The 22,599-nt window shown below is 37.9% G+C and overlaps 1 protein-coding gene across 2 annotated transcripts in view; it reads left to right on the top strand.

Annotated features, from left to right (window-relative positions):
- Positions 1 to 22,599, top strand: part of PLCH1 (phospholipase C eta 1) — a 62,202-nt gene that overhangs the window by 30,024 nt on the left and 9,579 nt on the right. For both annotated transcript variants that reach the window (XM_005141974.3, XM_031042695.2), the window contains exons 6-17: positions 3,379 to 3,472; positions 6,173 to 6,376; positions 7,936 to 8,056; positions 9,358 to 9,529; positions 12,414 to 12,521; positions 14,203 to 14,364; positions 16,891 to 16,962; positions 19,749 to 19,843; positions 20,529 to 20,626; positions 21,412 to 21,591; positions 21,688 to 21,795; positions 22,140 to 22,264. In XM_005141974.3, the coding sequence (XP_005142031.2) occupies positions 3,379 to 3,472; positions 6,173 to 6,376; positions 7,936 to 8,056; positions 9,358 to 9,529; positions 12,414 to 12,521; positions 14,203 to 14,364; positions 16,891 to 16,962; positions 19,749 to 19,843; positions 20,529 to 20,626; positions 21,412 to 21,591; positions 21,688 to 21,795; positions 22,140 to 22,264 (1,539 nt within the window). The remainder of the gene's footprint in view (positions 1 to 3,378; positions 3,473 to 6,172; positions 6,377 to 7,935; positions 8,057 to 9,357; positions 9,530 to 12,413; positions 12,522 to 14,202; positions 14,365 to 16,890; positions 16,963 to 19,748; positions 19,844 to 20,528; positions 20,627 to 21,411; positions 21,592 to 21,687; positions 21,796 to 22,139; positions 22,265 to 22,599) is intronic.

Below are 22,599 nucleotides of genomic sequence, written 5' to 3'. Positions count from 1 at the left end.
TGATGTGCAGTTATACTCCCAAGTGATAAGAATCAGGTGGAAGTGTTAATACTGTGACACTATTGGTACCAGACTGGTATCTTCTGTGGTTAAAAGGGCAGCTGTCGTATGCAGCTCAAAAGAAACTGATGGCAAAAATGAATGCCCTTGTTCATTTTAATTGAGCTAATTAGGAAGTAATTTTATAACAGTTACACCCTCAGAACATGCACATATTATTATGTAAAGCTTTTAGTTAATTATTCAGTATGAGCTAGTGCATTTTTAGTTAAGCCTTCTTGAGAGAGTAACTTTCTTCTTATTACTTCTCTACACTAATTATAGAGTATCACAGGAATAGCTAGGGATATGGTGAATAGTGAAAATGTGACAAAAAGTGGTGAGAAGTGGGGATTAGGTACACTTTTAGAAAATTAATATTTTGAAATAAGTACACCTGCTCTCCTGGGAGGTGTTTCAAAGGGATATAATAAGACAGTATGTGCCAGGGTGTGTCTGCATATGTCAGGCTATGATCTGAAACAGTGTATGCAGAAGGATATCAGGAGCCAGTATCCCGAAAGGAATAGGGAACTGATAAGAATATCAGTGTTGGTACATGGACTTCAAAAACAGGATAAACTGTAGAGCTTCTTACTATCAGGTAAAGAAGACAATACCACATCATCATGCCTAGTCAATCCTTGCTGCTTTACAAAAAAAAAAACAACTCAAAAACCCCTCTGTGGCAACACAAACTCTTGATTGGAAAGCAAGATGATGCCTTCCTCCCTCTCTCAGACAAAAGGATAATCATTATAACTGATTTATGTGGGATGCAGTATGTCATGACATCTTACGTTGACATCTTGCACTGAAATTGGAAGAATGGCTTTGATTTATTCATTCCGTAAGAAAAGTCAAAATATACTGAGCAACTAAAGCCTAAACCATTACAGTACTTTTGACATGCTGGTGGGTTGGCATCCCGTCTAGGAATACCTGTTATTAGCATTGTGCTGCTTTTCTAACTTCTCCTTCCTTTTTTTTTTTTCCATAACTTCCTTTCTACTTTACATTCTCTTCTCCAAATTTCATTCCTATGAGAATGGGAAGTGGGAACAATTCACATTCTTAACTTGTGGAACTTTGGCAGAGGAGGTTTCTCCTGTTACTTGGCATTGCAGTGCTTTGCAGCTTCAGATAGCATTAGACTTTTGGCAATAGGATTGTCTGACCTGCATCCAGTTAGATTGGTGAAATCAAAAGTGATTTCCCTCTTCTTTCTCATACTTGTACACTGAAGATTAGGGATAATGTTAGGTTTTTTTTGTAGTTCTGTAGGATCTTATTTTAGGAAAATTAACTGGTAGTTTATTTAGTTGAAAACAAAGTCTTATTGGTTATTCAAAGGCTGATGCTCTTGTAAAGGAGGTATCCCCATCAAAACTAAAGCATTTAACCAGGAACATAAAAAGTAGCTATGTATTCAACAGATTTTGGAAACACTGCTGTCGGCCATTTTCAATAATTCATGTATCTAAATATTCAGTTATTGATAATTATAATTGCTATTTTATATTCATTTTAGTTGAATACTTTAAAACTTAAAGAAAACAAATTTAAATGAGTAGCTTAAGTCATCATCTCTCAATCTCCAGTTAAAAAGCATGAATCAGTGGGCTTTTCCCTAGCAGATGCAGCTTTGGACTAGATTAGACATTTTCATTCCTAGAGCACACAAGTATACTGCCATTCAGCCATCAAGGAGATATGGGATAATGAAAACTTATTTCTAGCCAGCTCATGCTGAAGAAGGACCTGCTATGAACAGTGTTTGCAATCAAATAGTAACATTTACTTGAGCTAAGATAATCAGTTTTTTTCCTGCTGAATTGTTCTTTTTCCTATAATCCTGCAAGAGTCTCATGATTGTTGGCTTAGCTAGGAGATACAAATGTTTGGAGAAGGAGATGGGCCAAGCCATGCTTTCCCTGTGCAAGAGTAAAACAGAGGGAAGGGCAAATGGCAGAAAGGCTAGAAAATAGCTCTATGTCTCTCAGCTCATATGGCAACTCAAGCTGAAGTGTTCACATGCTTGCCTTCTGTTACTATGCTTCTAACACTGAAATATCTAGTTTTTCACCTCCTCTGGTAACTTTTCATACTTAGGCCATAGCCTTTTAGTTGTTATGAAATATGGTCAGTCATGGCATCCAAATTTCTTAAGACCGCTTGGCAGGATTGGGCCCTTAGAGAAGATGAGATTGAGAGAGTCAGCATACTTCTAGATTTCCATATAGCTGAATGCTGTTGTCGGGAATCCTGAGGTACAGGAAATAATGGAAAGCACAAATTCATCAAAGGCCACAGAGGGAACAATGTAAGTAAAATTGGTGTTGCCGTCTGAAAGAGGAGTCCGTTAGTAAGAACAGTTCATAGAGAGACTGTTTTCAGATTTAAACAATAAATACTGTGTAATCTGCATGATGACTAACCTCACTTCTGCCTCTGCCTGAAGCAGTCATGTTGACAGAGACAACACACTATGAGAGGGGGAACTGCATGTTTCTGTGCTTCCAGACTGTCTGCATGTCAGGGCATTTGAACTGACTTTGACAGAGGATGCTGAGTACAACCAGTAAACAGAATAATGATACAAATAATCTGCCAAAGGTTTTAGTGTTCATTGTCATCCTGTGATATTGTTAGTGGAGGAAATGAAATACACCCAATTGTATTGCTCACTTTGGTTCTATACAACTTCAGGGTGGTGTGACAAGAGAAGAGCTAAGCAACAAAAGCTGCTACTTTCCTTTAAAATTAAATAGGAGTATATGGTAATACTTTGACCACACTATTCAGTTAGGACTTAAGCTGCTTTCTAGTTGAAGCTGATGACAAAACTCTTATTTGTTTCAGAAGAACTGCTGGTTTTCTTTTCAGAATCTAATTATTTATCTCAGCCTGTGTATTATAGTAAACACTCCTGCAAGTAATGAAATCACAGAAGTGTAAAATGCATGAAAATGAAATCAAACACTGCCAATTGAATATAACTTATAATAGTTCTCATTTCATCAATATTGCCCAGTACACATAGTAAGTGTGCTTAACAGTTGATTTTATTCTTTAAATTAAAATGACACACCTTTTAAGTGATTGCTACCCCTCCTATTTTTATCCTCAAAGATAAGAGCCATGAGGCTTGTGCCAAAAATGAAACCAAAATCATAAAGTCTTTTACAGTAGTGTTATTGACTCTTTTACTCATATTTGACTGATCTCAATGTTTGATTATAAGTTTTTTCAACTGAACCCAGAAGCTTGAAGTCAGGTTTGACATGCTGGTGATGTGGTATTTAAAGTGCACCAATGCTGGGGTTGTTTTTTGTGCAGATGAATAATGTGACACCAGAATATTGTCTTGACATCATACAGAAGTTTGAAGTATCAGAAGAAAACAAGAAGCAAAATGTTCTTGGGATTGAAGGTAAAGGTTTTTATTTCAAAATTATCTTTGTCTCTACATAATGTAGTGGAATGGAAGAGCTTTAACAGTGTTTTGGTGTAGTTTATCATATTTGACTGTGGTATGACATTATGTAGATTAGCAGTCTGATCAGTAGTGGAGGTGCATTTTTGTGGGACATAGCAAAGATGAGAGTAGGTGGGATGAATTAGCAGTTAGTATTATACAGTGATATATCATAGGCATCAGACAATAATGTGAATGCTTTGGGTTTGAATGAATTTGTTGCTGAGTATTTGTAAAACACAAATGTAAAACATTCTATACCATGTGATTTATACCACATTTTGCTTGTAACTGAAGCAATGGAAGCAAAGTTCCATTCTGCTCTGCCTTTGCAGGTTTGAAATTGCTCCTGTACAATTCACTGTTTTATGCTTATGTGAAATAAGCATATGAAATGAAATATGGGTAGTTGCATTTTCTTTGAGTTTGAAAACCTTATTCATCTTGTTTGCTAAAGCGATTCTAAATGGTTTATTTGTTCAGAACCCAGCTTGGAATCAAATGAAAATCTGAACTGGCATGAAGTAGATTAAATGCCATGGTGTGTTAATTTGCCCAGAAGACAGCTTTCATGAAGCAGCGTAATTTAAATGGTGACTTTGGGGTGGGGGAAGGATTCTTTCACATGATACTTAAATCCTCAGTATAACCTTCCAGATCTTAAACAAGCCTCTGGTGTGACCCCGGGTACTGCACTTGAACTGAAGTAAGGATAGCAAAATGAACAAGCCATGCACTTAGATAAAAAATATTTCTGAAAGCATTCCTGTTCCTCTTAACCTTCCTGCTGCTGCTTTTGTGTTTGAGTTGCTTTAAGGGTTAGTGTTGTTTGCACTATCCTTTTGTAATATTTTACATTTGTCTGTCTCAAATGAGGTATTTTTAGAACTTTATCTATCTAAAGCTGATTTACAGAAGTATAAACCAAGTACCATCTTCTCAGATAAACTTGAAGCATAGGGAAAACTGTAAATTATAGTGAAATTAGCTAGATGTTTAGTTGGCTAGCATGGGCCCCATGCTCCCTGTGCTGCAGTGCAGCTCTTTGGTTGGTGCTACCTTGTCTACATGTTGTATTCAGTCAGGGTAGAGCTTACAGTAAAGGAGTGTCACTGGGGCAGAGTCAGCGATAAACTCATGGAGTGGGGGAAAGGATGGAAAGGAAGTATTTGCTTCAAAGTCAGGATGTCAGTATGACTCCCACTTCTGTCCTGTGATCTGTATAAGAAAGATCTGACAATTTCACTTTGATAAAAGTGTGTTATTTTGTTTTGTTCCTGACACTGTTTTGCTTTCTGAAGATAACTTCTCAACTTGGGACCCATGGAGCATTAACAGCAGCATGAAATCCTGGCAGCTCTGCAGGATACCAAACCTATACTCTTGCAGGTGTCATAACCTTTGTCTCTTTTGCTGCCCAGTATGTGAGGGATTTCCTCTGCTTCCTCTTATTTACAATACATTACACTTGTGACAGAGCAGAACAGAATAGCTTTTACCTGCTACCGTCACAAGGGTCCATTGAGGGAAAGATGGTGCACATGTCAAATTCTTTGCATCCTGCTGAACGTGAGGCTGAAGTTCCTCCCCCCCTCCCACCTTCCCATCTATATTCCCAGCAAGCAAATCACTTGCCCTCCAAGGCACAATTCATCGTCCCAGCAAATGCAGACTGATGCTGCCAAAGCATTTGACCCAATTTCTCAGTTATACTGATGCTTTAACAAGGATCATGAGGGGGTAAGGGATACCAGTTTGAGAAGAAGGGGAAGGAAAAGACAGTTTTTATAGCAGTAACAACTTATGGTTTAGCTGATTACTCTCTGTAATAGCATCTAGATGAAGAGATCATTTTTATCTCACTGAATAATGGTGAGGGAGGATATTTTGTTTCACCAGTTCTAACAGAATCAGTAACATATTCTTCTGGTCCACTTTATAGTGGAGTGGTTTTGTCTGAGCTGCAGAAGGCAACTGGAGCACACTTGTTTGTCCGTGCACTGGATTTGGTGTAGGTTCATCAGGGTTTCATAGAATTTTTACATGTGTGTTTTTGTCATCTGCCCCTTTTGAATGTCTGAATGAAACATCTGATCTGAAAATAGGTTGGCCAGTGGCCATATCTATCTGTCTTGTTTTCAGCCTTCTCATATAGCTACTGTTCTTTACTTTTTTATGCTTCTCTTAGAATCCTATTTTTGTTTTTCATTATTAGTTGTTAATTTCTAAAGAGGCTTAGCTCAATGTCACATTTTGCAAATGTTTGATTTTTATTATTCATAGAAGTCATAAATGTGTCTTTCTAGATTATATTTGCTTTTCTAGTTCAAAGCTGTTTGAAACTTGTCTGGGTTGGATCTTGGGAATGTATTCTTGTCAAAGGTGTCAGAACTTCTATAGGCTTCAAAAAGAATACCTGTGTGTGTGCCACCAGTGGACTGAGTCTGTGCAGCGTCTTCAGTTTGCGAAGAACCAAGCAAGTCACAGACAGTAGTTAATATGTTGAAAACACAGGGTACAGGAAGATAATCTCTCTGATGTGGGTTTGGAGACCATAAGCACAGACAAGCATAAACAGAAAAAATGTTAGTGCAAACCATTTGCTTGGCAAATATGTACTGCATCTATTGCAGAACTGTTTCTCTTTGTTGAAAGGTTTCACCAATTTCATGCGCAGTCCTGCTTGTGATATATTTAATCCGCTGCACTGCGAAGTGCATCAGGATATGGATCAACCCCTCTGTAACTACTTTATTGCTTCATCTCACAATACATACCTGACGGGAGACCAACTGCTGTCCCAGTCCAGAGTGGAGATGTATGCACGAGTGCTGCAAGACGGTTGTCGATGTGTTGAAGGTATGTTTTTAATGTAACTTGGTGGCTCTGGGAAGTATGGTGGATATTTCTTATGAGCACAAAGTCAGTGGCAAACTCAAAGCATTAGTGCTTCACTGTCTGATTACCTTAAGTTGTAAACTCTTGTTTTCTAGCTGTCTAAACAGAATTTTTCTATTGGGTATGACCATCTCAAACATCATAGACACCACTGTTTTCTCCTGCTTGCTGCTGTGTTCTTCTGCTTTTCCTCAACCAGTGCAAGTCTTCCATTGTCCTGAATTTGTGTAAAACATTTTTTTTTTCTGTGGCACAAGCTCCAGTAATGCAATGGGCAGACACCTGTTTGGGAACCTGCAGTTCCAACAGAGCAGCCCTGGGTGTTCTGCTCTGCAGATCCCCTTGTGCATCACAGGACAGCTTCTGAATCCATGTTGTTCAGAATGAGCTAAACCAGCAAAGACCTTTTTGTTTCACAAGCTGAATGGGAAAGTGGGTGGTTTGCATATGCAGTTCCTCCTGTGGATGCAAAGGGAAGATGAAAGGTGCCTGTAGGAGGAGGACAGGTGAGCGAACAGTGCCTTCTGTCAGCACAGCTGAGTATCTATTTCTGTCACCATCTTAGAGCTGAGAAACTTAGCTTTTGTCTGCTGCAGTGGAGAGGTAGGATGCAGTTTCATTGGTTGGATGCTGATGGATTAAAACAAGATGCTGTTTGATAGCCTGGAGAATGTGTTGGATTCTTGTTTAAGTTCTGCATGATTTAAATAATAACAAAACGTTAGTCTTTTATTTTCAGGATTCTGCGTAGAATAAAGTCTTTTGACAAATTTTTTGGTACTAATATTGCAAAACTCATTTCTAGAAAAAAAAAATTGTTAACTCTGAATTTAGAGAAAGTGAACCTGAGAGGACTGGGCAATCTGCCACTGTACTTTCACTTTTGTAGGAAAATTCACCAGAACGCAGAGCAGCATGCTATTTTGCTTGATCTCAAAACTGTTGTGGATTCTATACAGCCTAGCTAATAGCTCTGTGGCTTCTCTTTGTGAAGCTCTTGACTTCCTATAGAGGCAACAGTAGTAACAAGGTTGGTGTGAATCCAGGATAATTAATTAGGAGAAGTATTATTGTCCTAATCCATTCTACATGTGATGGATTTGATGTTACTTCTACTATAGTCACTTATAAAACTGCATGCTTAATTGGGCATGGAAAAACACTAAATTCTTTTCAAATAGTCTGTCTTTCAGAAGCAGAGGCTGCTTTCCCAAGAGGTAGCTGTAAATGCTATTTGACCTATCATACCTTTAAAATTTTATATATAAGAAAAAACCACTGCTTAATAGAAGGGGGAAAAAACTAATTTAGGTTACATATTTCTTATTTGATGTAAGAAAAAAAACCTGGTTTGTTAGTCTTAACTCAATTGGTAGATCATAATAAATTGAATGAATTTCTTGGCACATGCATGTTTGGGTAGTGTACATACTATTGCCAGTTCTGCTGGCAAGCAAGATCAGCAGAAATGTATCAGATCATGGGCATCTCTTAATGTATAGCTTTTTCTTTCCTAATAGTGGACTGCTGGGATGGTCCAGATGGAGAACCGGTGGTGCACCATGGTTACACTCTTACTTCTAAAATACTTTTCCGTGATGTGGCAGAAACTATCAATAAATACGCCTTCATCAAAAATGAGTAAGTGTAGAGTGAGTTTTGAAGCTACACATGTCTGGTTTGTGTAGTTAGTCTCATGTCTAAATCAACAATCAACATCAGGAAGTACGAATATTCCTTAAAACACATTGAAAAACTATAAATTTTATTCTGTTCCCCTGTTTGTCATATTTATTGTTCAACTGCATGAGCTGTTTCCATCAATCAAGTTAGAAAGTTCATCCTAAGTTAGAAAGACCTTTCTTGCATTGTAAACTCAGTAATTTTTTGAACAGTCTGAGACTGTTGAATATATTTGAACAGAACTTCCCACTCATATCCACAGGGAAATTATTCTGAAAAATCAATGTATTCTCTATGTAAAGAAAATGCTTCATTTCAGTAGGAAAATTGGGAAGCTGTCTCATACATAGTATGAGAAAATACTGAGATGTGGGGTAATGTTCAGGTTCTATTTTGTTTACCATGGTGATGTGTAACAGTTTGTTATGAAAATCATGGAATTTAACCACATATATCCAATAGCCTTAGATCATGAATATAGAATTTTGAGTATTTTAGAGAAAATAAAGGGGAAATGCTTACATTCTCCTATTCAAGAAAAAGGGGGGGGGGGCAGGAGGCAGGGGGAGGCAAAAAATTCCCAACAAACAAAATATTCACGCCCAAAAGTTTGGTGTTATTGATTAGAAACAGGAGATGGGGATTTCAAAACTGAAGGAGGTGGTTCTTTATCTAGTGTGTAGTTGCCATTGGGGATTCCTTGCCATAGAATTCTGGGGCTGCCAAGAGTTTACAACACAACAAGGCAAATTTGTGGAATGTCTTTACCTAAGGGAACTTCAGCTGTAAGTTCCGGGAGCCTTGAATCTGTTGATTCCAAAACATTTTTCTTCAGGAGCATTTTGCTGGTCACTTACAGCTTACGAAGACTTTGTTCACGGCTTGCAAAGGAACATACCTTCTGCTCAGTTAGCTATAACAGCAAGGTATTCTGCTGCTGCTGAGCTTTATTGCAAGTTTCTCTGTGCCTCCTGCTTGGTGATCATCAGTTTCAAACTTTGTCACCCTGTGTGCTACTGGGTAGGGTTGGAGTTGGAAGGGAGCAGAATTGCCTGCAGGGACTATCTGAGGGATGCTGACAGAACACATATTTGGGAGTTTATATGCAAAGTCCTTCTTCTCAAAGTGAGTTTGTTTCCAGACTACTAACAATGCAAAAGCAAACTGTAAAAAAAAAAAAAAAAAAAATTTACATGGCAAGCTGTGCTGGTCTTCTCTCTTAAAATAGTTATGACAATATCTGGGGTTTTTGCTTCTAGGTTTCCAGTGATACTGTCTATTGAAAACCATTGCAGTATTCCGCAGCAAAAGAAGATTGCTCAGTACATGAAGGAGATATTTGGTGACAAACTGGACTTGTCGTCTGTAGTCACTGCAGATTCCAGACAGCTTCCTAGCCCTCAAAATTTGAAAGGGAAAATCCTAGTGAAGGTAACTTGCTACTGGTGGTGTGTTCAAAATAATAAAAAAAAAATGTACTATTTATTGTACATTTTCTTTGGCTTTAGAGAACAAGTTCAGCAGTATCATGTAGAATAGTACAGATGCAGTAAGTGAGTTAAAATTCTGAGCTTTTCAGAGGCACTCAAACTGAGTTGACCTTGGACTTGGCAAGTGTTCCGAAGCACTTTTGTGTTTCAACAGGGAGGTGATATCAAGAGCAGAGGAAAGAAAATTCTTCCTATTTTTTGAACATCTTATCTGAGAGTCTTAAATAAGACAAAGGTGCTTATTTTTACACCATAGCACCATGTCAGGAGAGCAGAAAAATGACATCAAATCCATCAATATGGATAAAAAGAACTGTGACAGTTACCTGAACCTGGTATTTTACGTGTTTGTTTTTTTTTTAATTTGTTTTAATTTGTCTAGCCTGTTATTAGTGGATATTGTTCTGTATGGTTCAGATCCCTATAGCATCTAAACATTACAGTTCCTTCTTGATACTCATATTTTGGAGTAATATAAAAGCATCTAAAAATTTCTTATGTTTTCTTGCATTTCCCCCTCATCTTGCTTTGAGCAGTAGTTCATGAAATGAAACTACTTTCACGGTTCATCAGCTGTGTTTATGAAAGAAGAGCACTTCAGAAGGTAGCTATAAGGAACAGTGAAGGAGGAGGAGGCCCTGGAGCACTGAAGTTAGTGTTGTATGCAAGATTAATTGTTTGAACCTCTCAGTATAAATGGGTTTGCTCTGAAAAGAATTTCGAAGACTGAGATGGATATAATAAGAAAGAAATGCAAGGCAGACGTTTGAGAGGGTGATTAATAGAGTGGTGGCTTATCAGACTGTCAAATTTACTTTGACACATGGGGGCAATTACTTTGCTGTGAGCCCTTGAGATACAATTTTTTTTCCCCCCTCTGTCCTCTGTATCAAGCTGGCTACCAAGATTCACAATTCTGGTTTTATGTTAGTTTGGACATATTTCAATGTGTAGTGCAAAGCTGATTCTGAGTTAGAAAACTTTCGCATGCTTTACTGAATCAGTTTTTGTGTGTAACTGCTAGTTAATGAACTATGCAAGCATGTAGTGTTGGTGTTTTAGGGAGTCAGACTAAACAGTACGTTATGTCAGTCGTGGGACAAAACCTGGCACACCTGACTTGAAATACTATGTCAATGCAGAAAAAAGCAGGAGAGGTTTGATACTGTGCAGCTCTTACATGAAATTTTGAGCTGTTTTTTGTAGTACCTTTGAGTTTGTAAACTTCAGTTTAATTCTTCAGTTGACAGTGCTGAAACCGCGTGATCTGTTACAAAAAAGTGTGGAGATGAGCTAATGTTTTGAGAATAAAGAATACTATTTTAAGCATCACAGTATCTTTTCACAAAGCCCTGTCTTCCATCTCCTGCTCAATTTAAGCAGCCCTGTTGGAAAAGATAAAATCGTATTTAGGAATCAGCATCTTGTTGAGAAGTAAACCAGTTTCTCATATTTTCCTATTATTTTTGCTGGTTTTTGCATTTTACTTTGAAAGGCAGTTTTGATTCATTAGCCAAACAATTTTGAGTAATGGCATAATTTTCATCTTGCTAATGTATATAAAGAGTAATTGTAATAATACTCATGGATTTAAGCCAGTATTACAGGTGACAGCGTGAAGTGAATTTGACCTACTCGTTAGTAGGGTAGCGTTATTAATTTCCAAATGCAGCCTATATATCGGCCTATTTCTGCAGAAATCTGGGTGTAATTCTTCTATCTCTGCCACTGATAAAACAGACTGTGAACATTTCTGCAATCAGTGAGAAAGACACACATAGAAGTAATAACTCAAAAGTTTAATAGGTAACTTATTAAGCAGCAAACGGTCAAGGAAGAGGCAATGGCCACAAGTTACAGCTTGGGAGGGGCAGATTGGATGCCAGGAAAAGCTTTTTTAGCTGACTGTAGCGCAGCATGGAAAGAGACTGTGCAGAAGGCCGGGGGAGTCTCCACCTTTGAAAATTTGCAAGATGTGGCAAAGCAAAGCTTGTTGAGAGCCTGGTAATGATCCTCCTTCAGTGGGAGATTGGACCAAAGACATTCAGAGCTCCCATAGCCAACATTTCTAAGGTTCTGTGATTGCGCTTCACTAAAAGTCATGAAGCAGGAAAATCAAAGATTAATGCTCCAAAAAGCAAAACTAATCTGTCAGAGATTTTTTTTTTTTTTTTACTACAAGTAGCCAGTAACCTCTGTTTGATGCTCACCACTCTAATCGGTTGTTGGAAACTAGACATGGAGTTAAAATAGTTCCTTTCTAATGTAGATATACAACATTCACAGTACTGGATTAGCATCTAATTTTGGGCTGCTGACTATACTCTTGCGTGAGCATGCAATATTAAAATAGGTTTTGGCTTTGCTACTTCCTTCATGTTGATGGCTGCTTGCAGTGACTTCTTTTGTGTCTGTGTTTTCTATTCTTATGAGGAACCTATAATGAAATCTCAGCTTCTGACTTTTTTTTGTTGTTAATTTTAAGCATACAATAGTCTGTTTGCTAGGAGTAAGTCTGAAATATCTGAAAGTTAACTCAAAATCTTTTGGACCCTTGCTTGTTTTCTCCAGACATGGAAGGTGATACACTTTTTTGAAAGAGCTTGGAAAGATCTTCCAGTAAGAAACTTCCAGAAAATCTTAAAATATCACCTGTGATAATCTAGGTCCTTGAACCAGTTTGCATGAGACTCTCTGAAAACAAATTCCAGACTGTGGTCATATTAAAATAAGGAATAGTTGAGTAATGGGCTATTTTGGTCTTTGCATTAAATAACACTGGCCATGTGTGCATTTATTGTGAATGGTTTTTTTCCTCATTTTAGGGTAAAAAGTTGCCATGCAGTCTCGGAGCAGATGCTGAGGAAGGAGAAGTTTCAGATGAGGATAGTGCTGATGAAATTGAAGATGACTGCAAATTAAAGCCTTGCTATGTATGTGCATTTATTTTGTTCCTAGAACTGTTATAACTCTACATCTCTTATATGCATACTCTGTAATCCTACGTAGTTATTAGCATATGAGTTTTTAACTGTGATTTCTAAGTCAGGTCCTTAAGATACAGAAGTTATACAATTTCATGTTTAGATATGGAATGACATTGTTTGGAAATGCACACTTTGTCTTTTAAATCATACAAATAAAGGATTTAAGTACTTCAGGTAGACTAGACTGTAAGCATTGATGCCAGCACTTGCAAGATTTCTAGGCTTTTTTTAGATACAGATATGTAGTACTTAAAGCAAATGGCATGATGGATTTGCTACACAATTGCTAGATAAAAATTGAGATATACAAATTAAACAAATATGAGGTTTATTTTCAATCTTTCTGTTTATTTTATGATACAGAAGATTGTTTTGTTTGCTTAACTCTTCATTTATTTTTCTGCTGTTAATTTTATCAAGATATTATTTTGCTACAAGCTGAAACTGATGTGCATTATCCAGGAAGTGGGTTTTTTTTCTAGTCGGGAGACAGCCTTGCTTCACCAGTTAAAATTTTTGAACAAAGAAAATGTTATCTAGAGAGATGTAGAAAGAATTGATTTGAAAGAATTCAAACTAGTACTTGGCAAGTCTAGTGTTTAGCTTGCTCAGTGACTCAGAATATTATATTTTTGTTGGTATTTACTACATTATTGGAAATATTCGGTATTAATTTATGGGGAAGCTTGAAGACTCCCAATTCCATTAATCTTTAGGAATATGATTGATTTTATGTACAGCTACAAAATTCTGCAGGTTTAAGTTCAAGGAAGAAGTGTGTATTGAAAGAACATAACTAGTTATGAGTATAGTGAGATGAGATGAGATTGCTCTACTGGTTCTGAAGCCAATGTGCTGTTCACAGGAGCAGTCTGTGTAATCCATGTATACTTTACTAACGTGGCTTGAGCAGTTCTGATAAGATTATGGTTTCTTTAACAGAAAGATCTAAGAAAAATTTGACATTCCTTAAAACCAATGCAAAACACAGTATGTCTTTTGGGGCTAGAAATGGAATGTGTTAGGGCAGAACAGTTGCTTTCCTCTCCTTTCTCAGGGGAGGGTCTCACACCTCGGTGACAAAGGGATGCTAAGTGCACACTGTTCTACGAGATCCATTTTTATTTTAGCCACCTTATTTAAGAGACTGGTTTCTGTCTGTATAGTACATATGAGTGTTAACTCCTCTTTCTTACTGTTTGGAGCTGAAGTATAATGATGCTTGGGGTTGTCTGGTATTTTGGAGGAAGTAGGTTAGTGCATTAGCTAGAAATTCGTGTCAACATCTGAGAGAGAAAATCAGATTTGTGACAGTTTTGAAAGAAATTGCTAACACCAGGGCCAGGTGCTGGGTGTTCTGCGTGGTGGACTGTGCTTTGGTGTGGCAGTGTAAATTGTGTGAGACTAAGAACAAAAAGGAGAATGGAAAGGGCTGTAAAAGCCACTAATAGAAAATGCAAGGTTATGCATGACAGGATTATACAAGAAGCTTCTTCTTGCACAAAGAAAATGTTCGGAGTGTTGCGTTGCCTGAAATGTGTGTAATGCACAGGCTGTTCCAGAAGCAATGGACATAATAATCTACTTTTACTGGATTTCTTAATGGATTTAACTGGATTTCTTTCAGAGTAATGGTGCAACTGAGCACCAGGTGGAATCTTTTATAAGAACAAAACTGGAATCTCTAATAAAAGAATCCCAAATCAGGGACAAAGAAGATCCTGACAGCTTCACTGTGAGAGCCCTACTAAAGGCAACTCATGAGGGTTTAAATGTTAACCTGAAGCAGGTATGTGGGTTTTTCCTTTTCATATGTTCTGTTCAATATTAAGAGAGTACAATGTGTTTTGCACATTTTTCAGATGAGAAAGCTGATAACTTTTAAACAGCTTCTGAAAGTTTGCTTTGTCCAAAGTGAGAACTTGGAACTATTTCAGGGAAATATCTAAGAAGATAATTTGGTCAAATGTGAAGAGTATGTTGCTTCAGTGTTTCAAATTTGGTTTATTCCTTGTAACACTTGGAAGCAACTAATTCAGTAAGTACTGATTGCAAGCATGTATCAAGCAATTCAGTTTGTGTCTAGAAAGTTCCTTTTTCTGTTGCCTTATTCCTATGAAGACTGGTCATAATAACAAAGTGTTCTCTGCCTGTAATACCAATGGATGAAAGAAAGGTTGTTTTTTTTTCATAACTTTGAGACTGTTTCAGATCAAGAAGGGTAGGTTTTCTTTCCCCTTTTGACATCAAACTACTTTTGTAAAAAAATAAAATACATCATAATTTTGACTACATCAGTAAACAACACCTGGAATCCATGGATACTATACTTTCACCTCAATTGTATGCAAACCTCCATTAAATACTGAGTGAACTGTTGTGTGGGGGTGCCTACTCTCTAAGAGGTGTAGTCTTAAAGGTCAAGTACATGTAGCTCTGCTTTCTGCATGTCTTCCCACTCTTTAGGGCATATGTGGTTCTCATCAATCTCTTTCTCCAAGGCTGGACCTGTCAGACTTTTGCCTGGAGTCAGGCTTGACTACAGCAAACATACTCAGCTTGTGCTGATGCTCAAGACATCTGTAAAGCCTGTGTTGTGGTGGAAAGAGGCTGTAAGAATGCAGAGGACAAAGCACAACAAAGAAGGGTTGTTTTCAGACTGTGGCTTTGCAATCTCAGAACAGTCAGATTGCTGGTTCCCTTTGGCCTTCATGAGGTCAGAAAAGTGGGATTTCGGAGAGCAAACTCCCTGCGTTAGTAAATATGATTAGATATGAGTCATTTCAATGTTACTTTGTGTTAAAATTACATTTGCTGTGTTCTCTGATGTCTGAAAAATTATTGGCCCCTAGATAGCTTTGAAGGGGTGAGGAGTTTTGTTTAAAGAATGCAAATTTCCGTAAGGTGTTGGTGTTGGATATGATGACTGAGATTACCCATTTTGTGTCATTGATGTGATAAAAATACTGAAAATAACTTTAGTAATACAAGTGCATTGTTCAGATATCTGTCAGGTAATAATATTAAATGATAGAATTTTCTAATTGACATTTGAAAATTGAGATCTCCTGCTGCAACAATTCTGTGTGAAGATTGATTGTATGTGACTCTTTTCGAGGGTCTTATAGCAATACAGAGCTGAACAATTAATAATAGTCAGTTAAAACAACTGGAAGAATAATTTATAGCCACTGTTGACTTAGATGGGAGGAAGCTAACTGGTTAAACACTTTGGTGGTTTGGTAATTGTCTAACTCATTAGTTAGGTTTGGTGGTGTTGTAAAGCTTTTTTCTAGTAGTTATTGTGTAATTGATGTACCAAAATGGGATCTGCTGGGAATTTTTTCTACTTTTTGGTGGTCAGATCTCATTTTCTTTTATCGCAAGTTTTATGTGCTCATCTCTAGTAATTACCAAGCTGGGGGGTAGGTGAGCAAGGTAAGCAAGCAGTGTGTACAATACTTACTGTCAATCAGGCTTCATACTAGTTTCAGTTTGCTGTTGAGACTGTCAACTCTCACCCTTATCTGAGAAAAGTACTTTCATTCAGTGTTTTACAGAGACTTTCATCCTGAGCTAGGAACAAATCTTTGAACATAGATACAGAGGCTATTGACTTCCTTGGATGTATTGCCCTTACCATGACAGTAGTTGGAAGTGAATTCCAGCTCAACACTGAACAGGGAATAATTGAAATTCATAGGAATTGCTGAAACCCTGGGGGAATACTCTTCAGCACCTTTAGATCTTTGTTTTGCTTTTTAGAAGAGGAAGGAATGTGTTTTTGTGACAGAAAAAGCTAGGTGCTGCTTGGGATTATCAAACTTATGTCTAGGGGCATGGCTATAAATATGAAACTCAGACTTCAGGCTGCCTATGAAAAGTCCACATTTATATGCTGGATTTTCCTTTTTCCTTTGTGACTGTTTTCAAGTGCGCTTTCGAATGTGTTTTGTTATTGCTTGCCTGGTTTTGCTAGACTGCTTTTTGTACATGGTAGGTTGCTGTCTTAAGTGTCAATATTTTTCCTTAATGCTAGAGGGTTGCTAAGCTATCAAGTATATAAGCAAATTAGAGAAGTCCTGTGAAGATCTTGCATTTCAGTGTATGTTCACAGATCAGTATGTTGCAGTTTAGACTTTAACTCACTTTTATTCTCACTTGGAATCACTGTTACTTTTCTAATAGTGAATCAGGGTGACATGCAAAAACTTACGTTTTGTAGAAATGATGTCTTTTAGAGACTGTAGCCATCTCTTTAAGGATGCTTCTGAAGGTATCTGGTTACAGTACTTATTGCACTTTCTCTGCACAGAACCTGGACATAAAAGAAGGTGGAAAAAAGTCTCATAATCGATCATTAATGGGCAACTTCGGTAAACACAAAGTAAGTAAAATGAGAGACTCAGTTTGTTCTTCTAGTTCTCACAGCATTCTAGAGACACTGGATATGTTTTATTGCATGGAACAAGCATGGTGTGTAGGGGGGGAGTCAGAAAAGACTATGTGATTATACTTGGTACATTTATTGTTCAGAGGAATACTGGCTGCTAGCAGTATTGGAGAACTTTTAAAAGATGAGCATGTAAAGTAAAAAAAAAAAAACAAAACACTAAAACCAACCCAAAAAGGTTGCCTGACCAAAAAGATCATCTTTACCAGTGATGTGGAATTGCTGGCTTTCTGATCAAACTTGTAACAGCATAAAAGTAACATAGACAAATGCCTTGGTGTATTCTTATTTTCCAGACTTGTGTGCACACAGCACACGTAATGTTGGTTTAATTCAGAGTCCAGTTTTGCTGTTTCATAGCCTAAGCAGTGCCACATAGGGTGTGCTGTGACTGGCTTTCCACTTGCTTTAGGAGGCTGCTGTGACTGAGTACTGGCTCTGGCTTCAGCTTTGTAAAAATGTGTTCTTTTCCGATCCCTTCATGGTTTTGCAGATAAGTTAGATGTTTGTGTAACTGCTAGGTTAAACTGTTTGCTTCACTGGGTCTTCACTGTTGCAGCTGAATCAAGCAAAATCTGATAAAATTCAAATGAGTGTGAGGTTTTGTTTTACAGGTGGACAGCAGCTACCAGAAATGACAGTGGGCCCATGTTTCCTCCTGTTCCCATATCTTGACAAATGTGTTCCTGTCATCCACCTCCCCTGTTCCCACACTCCCACAGTGCTTTGAGGCTTGGATTTATTGGACATGTAATCTCAGCTTGATTTGGTTCAACTGAAGGCTTCCTTCCTCCTGAGTCAATCAGCAGATACTAAGTAAATAAATCAGCAGATAGGCTTGTCATGAAAGGGGCACACAGCAGGTCTGCAGCTGAGTCACTGTGCTGCCAGCGCTTCCTCTGCCCCAGGCTGCAAGACACCTGTATTCCTCTTCAGTGCTGTCTGCAGTGAGAGCTGCATCTGAGCAGGGAACACACTCTGTAATTGATAAAATCTGAGCATCAGTTTAGGCAAAACAGCAATTATGAAATAGTTCATACAACTTAATCAGCCACCAGTTCATCTGCCCTGGAGTCAACTAGAAGTAATCAGAAATTCTCTAAGCAGGACTCATTTACACTTTGATTATAAGCTTACATCAAATTGAAGTGAACATACTTCTTTCAGCAGCTTTAGCTAAGTGTACATTATTCACACAGAATGTGTTGAGATCTGTAAGTACCTGTTGTGCATGACAGTGGACACTTCTCTTTGTAACCTGTGCTTGCTGACAGGAAAACAAACACTATGGAATGAGATATCACAGGCAAAAGTCAGCCACTAAAAACTGCTGGTTATGCTGAGGGCTGGAAAGTATGTCAATAACTTAATTACTACAACTTTCTAACCTAATGGATAGAAAAGGTTGGAGAGCCCATTTGCTTCATCTCTGCTGAAGAAAATCAGAGTGTATATATAGATTTTTTTTTCCCCCAATTGTGTTGTGGACTGAGGCAACAGGGATGTCCAGTAACTTCCCACTTATGCCATTCCAGCTAAAGGGATGCCTGGAAAGGATGGTTACTATTGATATTTTTGCAGGTACAGAATTATCCACTCAGGGGTATTGACTTGGGGTATTTTCAGCCAGCTCTTGTGCCTCATGTGTAAACTCTTTAAAAACTGCCAGTGGAGGGGCAAACACACTAAGACTGGCAGTTCCTGAAAGTTAACTGTGGGAAGCATCCCCAGTGCAGACCTTCAGATGCCAAAATTGAACCAAGGATATTATTCCCAGTCTAGGCAGTTTTATTTCAGCACTAAACACAGCAAACTAAATTATGTACATTATTTGTGTATCATAACAGGAGAAATCTGTGCTCAATTAGCCATATGAGTAAAAGGATAAGGAGTTTTCAGTTATATTGTTAATTACCCCTTGATGAGAAGAGAATTAAAGAAACTCACTTGAAGACATTGTTAGTGTTACAAAAGATGTAATGTTGTGGAAATAGGAAACTATTAAATAACAGCGCGAAATAAAGGTGCTTTGGAGATGTTAATGTTTTTATCATAGCCGTTTACTGTCTACGGTAATAATTTGGAATAACTTGAATGCTTGTATGGGGGTGCTCAAAAGGCAGCAGAAAGGGTGTTTGAAAATTTTGCCCAAACTGTTCTTCACTTCATGGGTTACTCCTTAAATTTTCTAAGTTGGGAAATAGCATAGGTAGGTGAAAGCAATGCACGTTTAGATACTACTGTGTGTTACTGTTTAAATATGATACAAACCATTAGAATTTCAGCAGGACTGGTGGCCAGTGTACTGGAGACAGTTGGAGCAGTTGTGCTTTCATGTCAGGAGGGAGCAGGAGAAGGAAGCTGCAGAATATGCACTGGCCTGCAACAGACTGGTCAGTTTGCAGAAATAATATTCTTCAGGCTTGGATTTGTCTGCTTGCTCCCTGGCTGCAGGCTTGGATCCTTGCAGCCAGATAGAGTGAGATCTGGGCACAGGTGCTTTGTATTGGCTTTTCTTCTCTGCATGTATGGAAACACTTGACATACCACCCCAAGTTTGTTGTCAAACCCCCAGGGGTCATTCAACATCCTTGTAGGACATGGTCCTGTGCTGTAAACCTTCAGCAGCTTGCCCAACCCACTGACAATAATTACAGTAATGTATATTTATAGAACCACCCCATAAACTGACACAGCTGTGCTTGATTCTTTCCCAACAGAAAGCTATGAAGGTAGCCTCCAAATACCATAGTGCATCAGATGATGATGAAGGCCAGCAAACACTCTGTGGGAAGGAAATGGGGCAGCTCCATAGGTGAGCCATGAATCACCATAGTTTTACAGCTCAGTTAAGCTAGAGGCAATGTTTACTACTATCGATACTTACATGTCATTGCCTCGGGAAGTCTGTTCTTAAGAGCAGGTCATTTATGACACTTCTGTTGGTGTATATTTTGCTTGACTGCTGTAGCCTGATATTTTGATTGCATAGGTTTTCACAGGTTGCAAATAGGTATTACCCTTAGACTGAAAAGTGTGATAGTAATACTCTTCTAATGGAAAAATGCTGATCTACTTTTTGTGTGCTGTAAGAAAACTGTTTAATCTAGATAAGGGTACATCACAGCCCAGCCAACTTTATTACATTTGAGAATGTAAAGAAAAAGCAATCAAAAAGTGCCATTGAGAATGTATTTATTGTCACAGAAATGCTCCTTTTTCAGATACAGCTCAAAGCTGTCTGCCTTATTGATGCTGAGAAGAGCCATGGTGCAGCTATTTCATTAAGTTTTAAATGAAAAAATTTGTGTATTGTGACTATAGAGCTACAAGGGTAACAGTAATCTTGGAGCCATCTCTGAGGAAGTTTGCCACACATGGTTCCCTGTTCACAGTTGTTCGTTTCCTTATTGATGAAAAGAACAGAAAGGGGGATTGTAATATGCTTTAAATATTGAAAATTTCCTGATTTGTTTTATATATTGAACATATTTCAGCAGACTGGCTCATCGAAGAAAAACGGTGAAGCTGTGCCGAGCTCTGTCTGACCTAGTGGTGTACACAAACTCTGTGGCTGCCCAGGATATAGTAGATGATGGTAAGGCTGCTGGCACAAGAGTTAGACATGCCTTTTTCACTTTCCTATTTTGATAGAAAAAATGTCTGCCTTCTTCATTTTTTAAATTGTTTGTTTGTTGGTTTTGGATTTTGGTTTTTGTTTTTGGTTTTGTTTTTTTTTTTAAGATGTTTTAAAGGCAGAGGAGTTAGTTACCTGTTCCTTTTACTTAACTGGCTGCTACTGCCAAACCCAGGACATAAAGAAAGAGTAAAGCACCACCTTTCCCTTGATTTCCTATATCATTCATGTTTTAGTGACAGTTTTAAAAATGAGTCTTTTTTAGAAGAACCTTTTTCTGTTTTCACAATTTTCTAGAATTTGTCATCTTTTAGCTTTATCAATTTTAAGTAACATCTAATAACATGATAGAATTTTAGTTGTGATAAATAGATATAATCCCCATTCAGAAAGTGTGCAGTTGTTTCACTAAACAGAGGTAAAATGGACATTGAGAAAGTTGCAAAGGAATTTGTGGGGAGGGTCACAAAATGTACATGAGCAAACTGTGTATGAAATTCTGTAATTACTATAAGATTAATTCCTAATTTAATAGAATTTAATGGAAGAAATTAAGGAGGGTGAAAGCACCATGGAGAGAGTTCAAGATACCATACATTTGCATATGACAGGGCAGTCTATGTTATAATTTAGGACTAAATCTCATGTTCCCCTTGATTAACAGCAGCATAACTGATGCCTGAGTTCAGGCCCCCATTTCCTAGGATTCCTTTATAACCTGTTTGTTGATTTAACAATGCACACAGGATCATCAGGGAATGTGCTATCATTCAGTGAAACGAGAGCCCACCAAGCAGTGCAGCAGAAGGCTGAACAGTTTATGCTTTACAACCAGAAACAGCTTACAAGGGTGTATCCATCAGCCTATCGGATTGACTCCAGCAATTTCAATCCTTTACCTTACTGGAACGTTGGTTGTCAGCTAGGTAGGTATTGCATAAAAAACTTATTTCCCAGTCCTTGTGTATGTGGTAAGTGAATATTATCATTATCAATGACACCTGAGTTTTCTCTTTCATCAGTGGCATTAAACTACCAGTCTGAGGGACGTGTGATGCAGTTAAATGAAGCAAAATTTAGGGTAAACGGCAACTGTGGTTATGTCCTCAAACCTCAGCAGATGTGCAAAGGTAATGTCCCATTATACATTTCTTACTGTGTCAAGTGTTTCAGAAAGTGGCTTCATATGAAATCGTGAAGACACAAGAAAGAATATATATAGAATCTTTAATATTTCCATACATTCATAACTTATTAGAGGGGACCTTTCTGTCTTGTAATCATACAACCAAGGGCTGCTTAGCTCAGAAAAGTTTGCAAGAAAGTGGAATGGATTTTTAAAATTAATCAACAGCTGTTTCATACACTGTAAGTTACTTTCCCATGACTGAACTTCAGCTATATGTATGCAACTTGGGTGATAGTTCTTCTGTGTATCTTTTCCTTACAATTCTCATTCCTTGCCATCTTTTAGGCACATTCAACCCCTACTCTGCTGATCCACTTCCTGCCAGTCCTAAAAAGCAGCTTGTTCTGAAAATCATCAGTGGACAGCAGCTACCTAAGCCCCCTGATTCCATGTTAGGGGACAGAGGAGAGGTGAGATACTCTGATACTAACAGATGCTTCAATGAGAGGCCCTGGAGTGACATGACAGATTGTGGCTCAAATAAGCTTTCTCCTTATTTAAATATACTAATAAATTTCTGATGCTGTCATGCTTTTGGTCACTAAATACTGCATTTTCCCAAGGAGTCTGTATCTTACACATGACGTTTAAGAACTGATTTGTACTTTCTTGAAAATTAGTCATAGCTGGCCATAGCTTTTGAGACTACAAACCATACCTCATACCATACCAAACTTATACTTTATTAAGTCATTTCTCATGATTATGCTGCTTGAAAATCCATGTGAATCAAAGGTTTTGAATT

The sequence above is a fragment of the Melopsittacus undulatus genome, chromosome 6, assembly GCF_012275295.1.
Source record: "Melopsittacus undulatus isolate bMelUnd1 chromosome 6, bMelUnd1.mat.Z, whole genome shotgun sequence".
In the NCBI taxonomy this organism is placed as follows: Eukaryota; Metazoa; Chordata; class Aves; order Psittaciformes; family Psittaculidae; genus Melopsittacus; species Melopsittacus undulatus.
The sequence above is the reverse complement of the archived record's forward strand: the minus strand, read 5'-3'. Positions and strand labels throughout refer to the sequence as shown.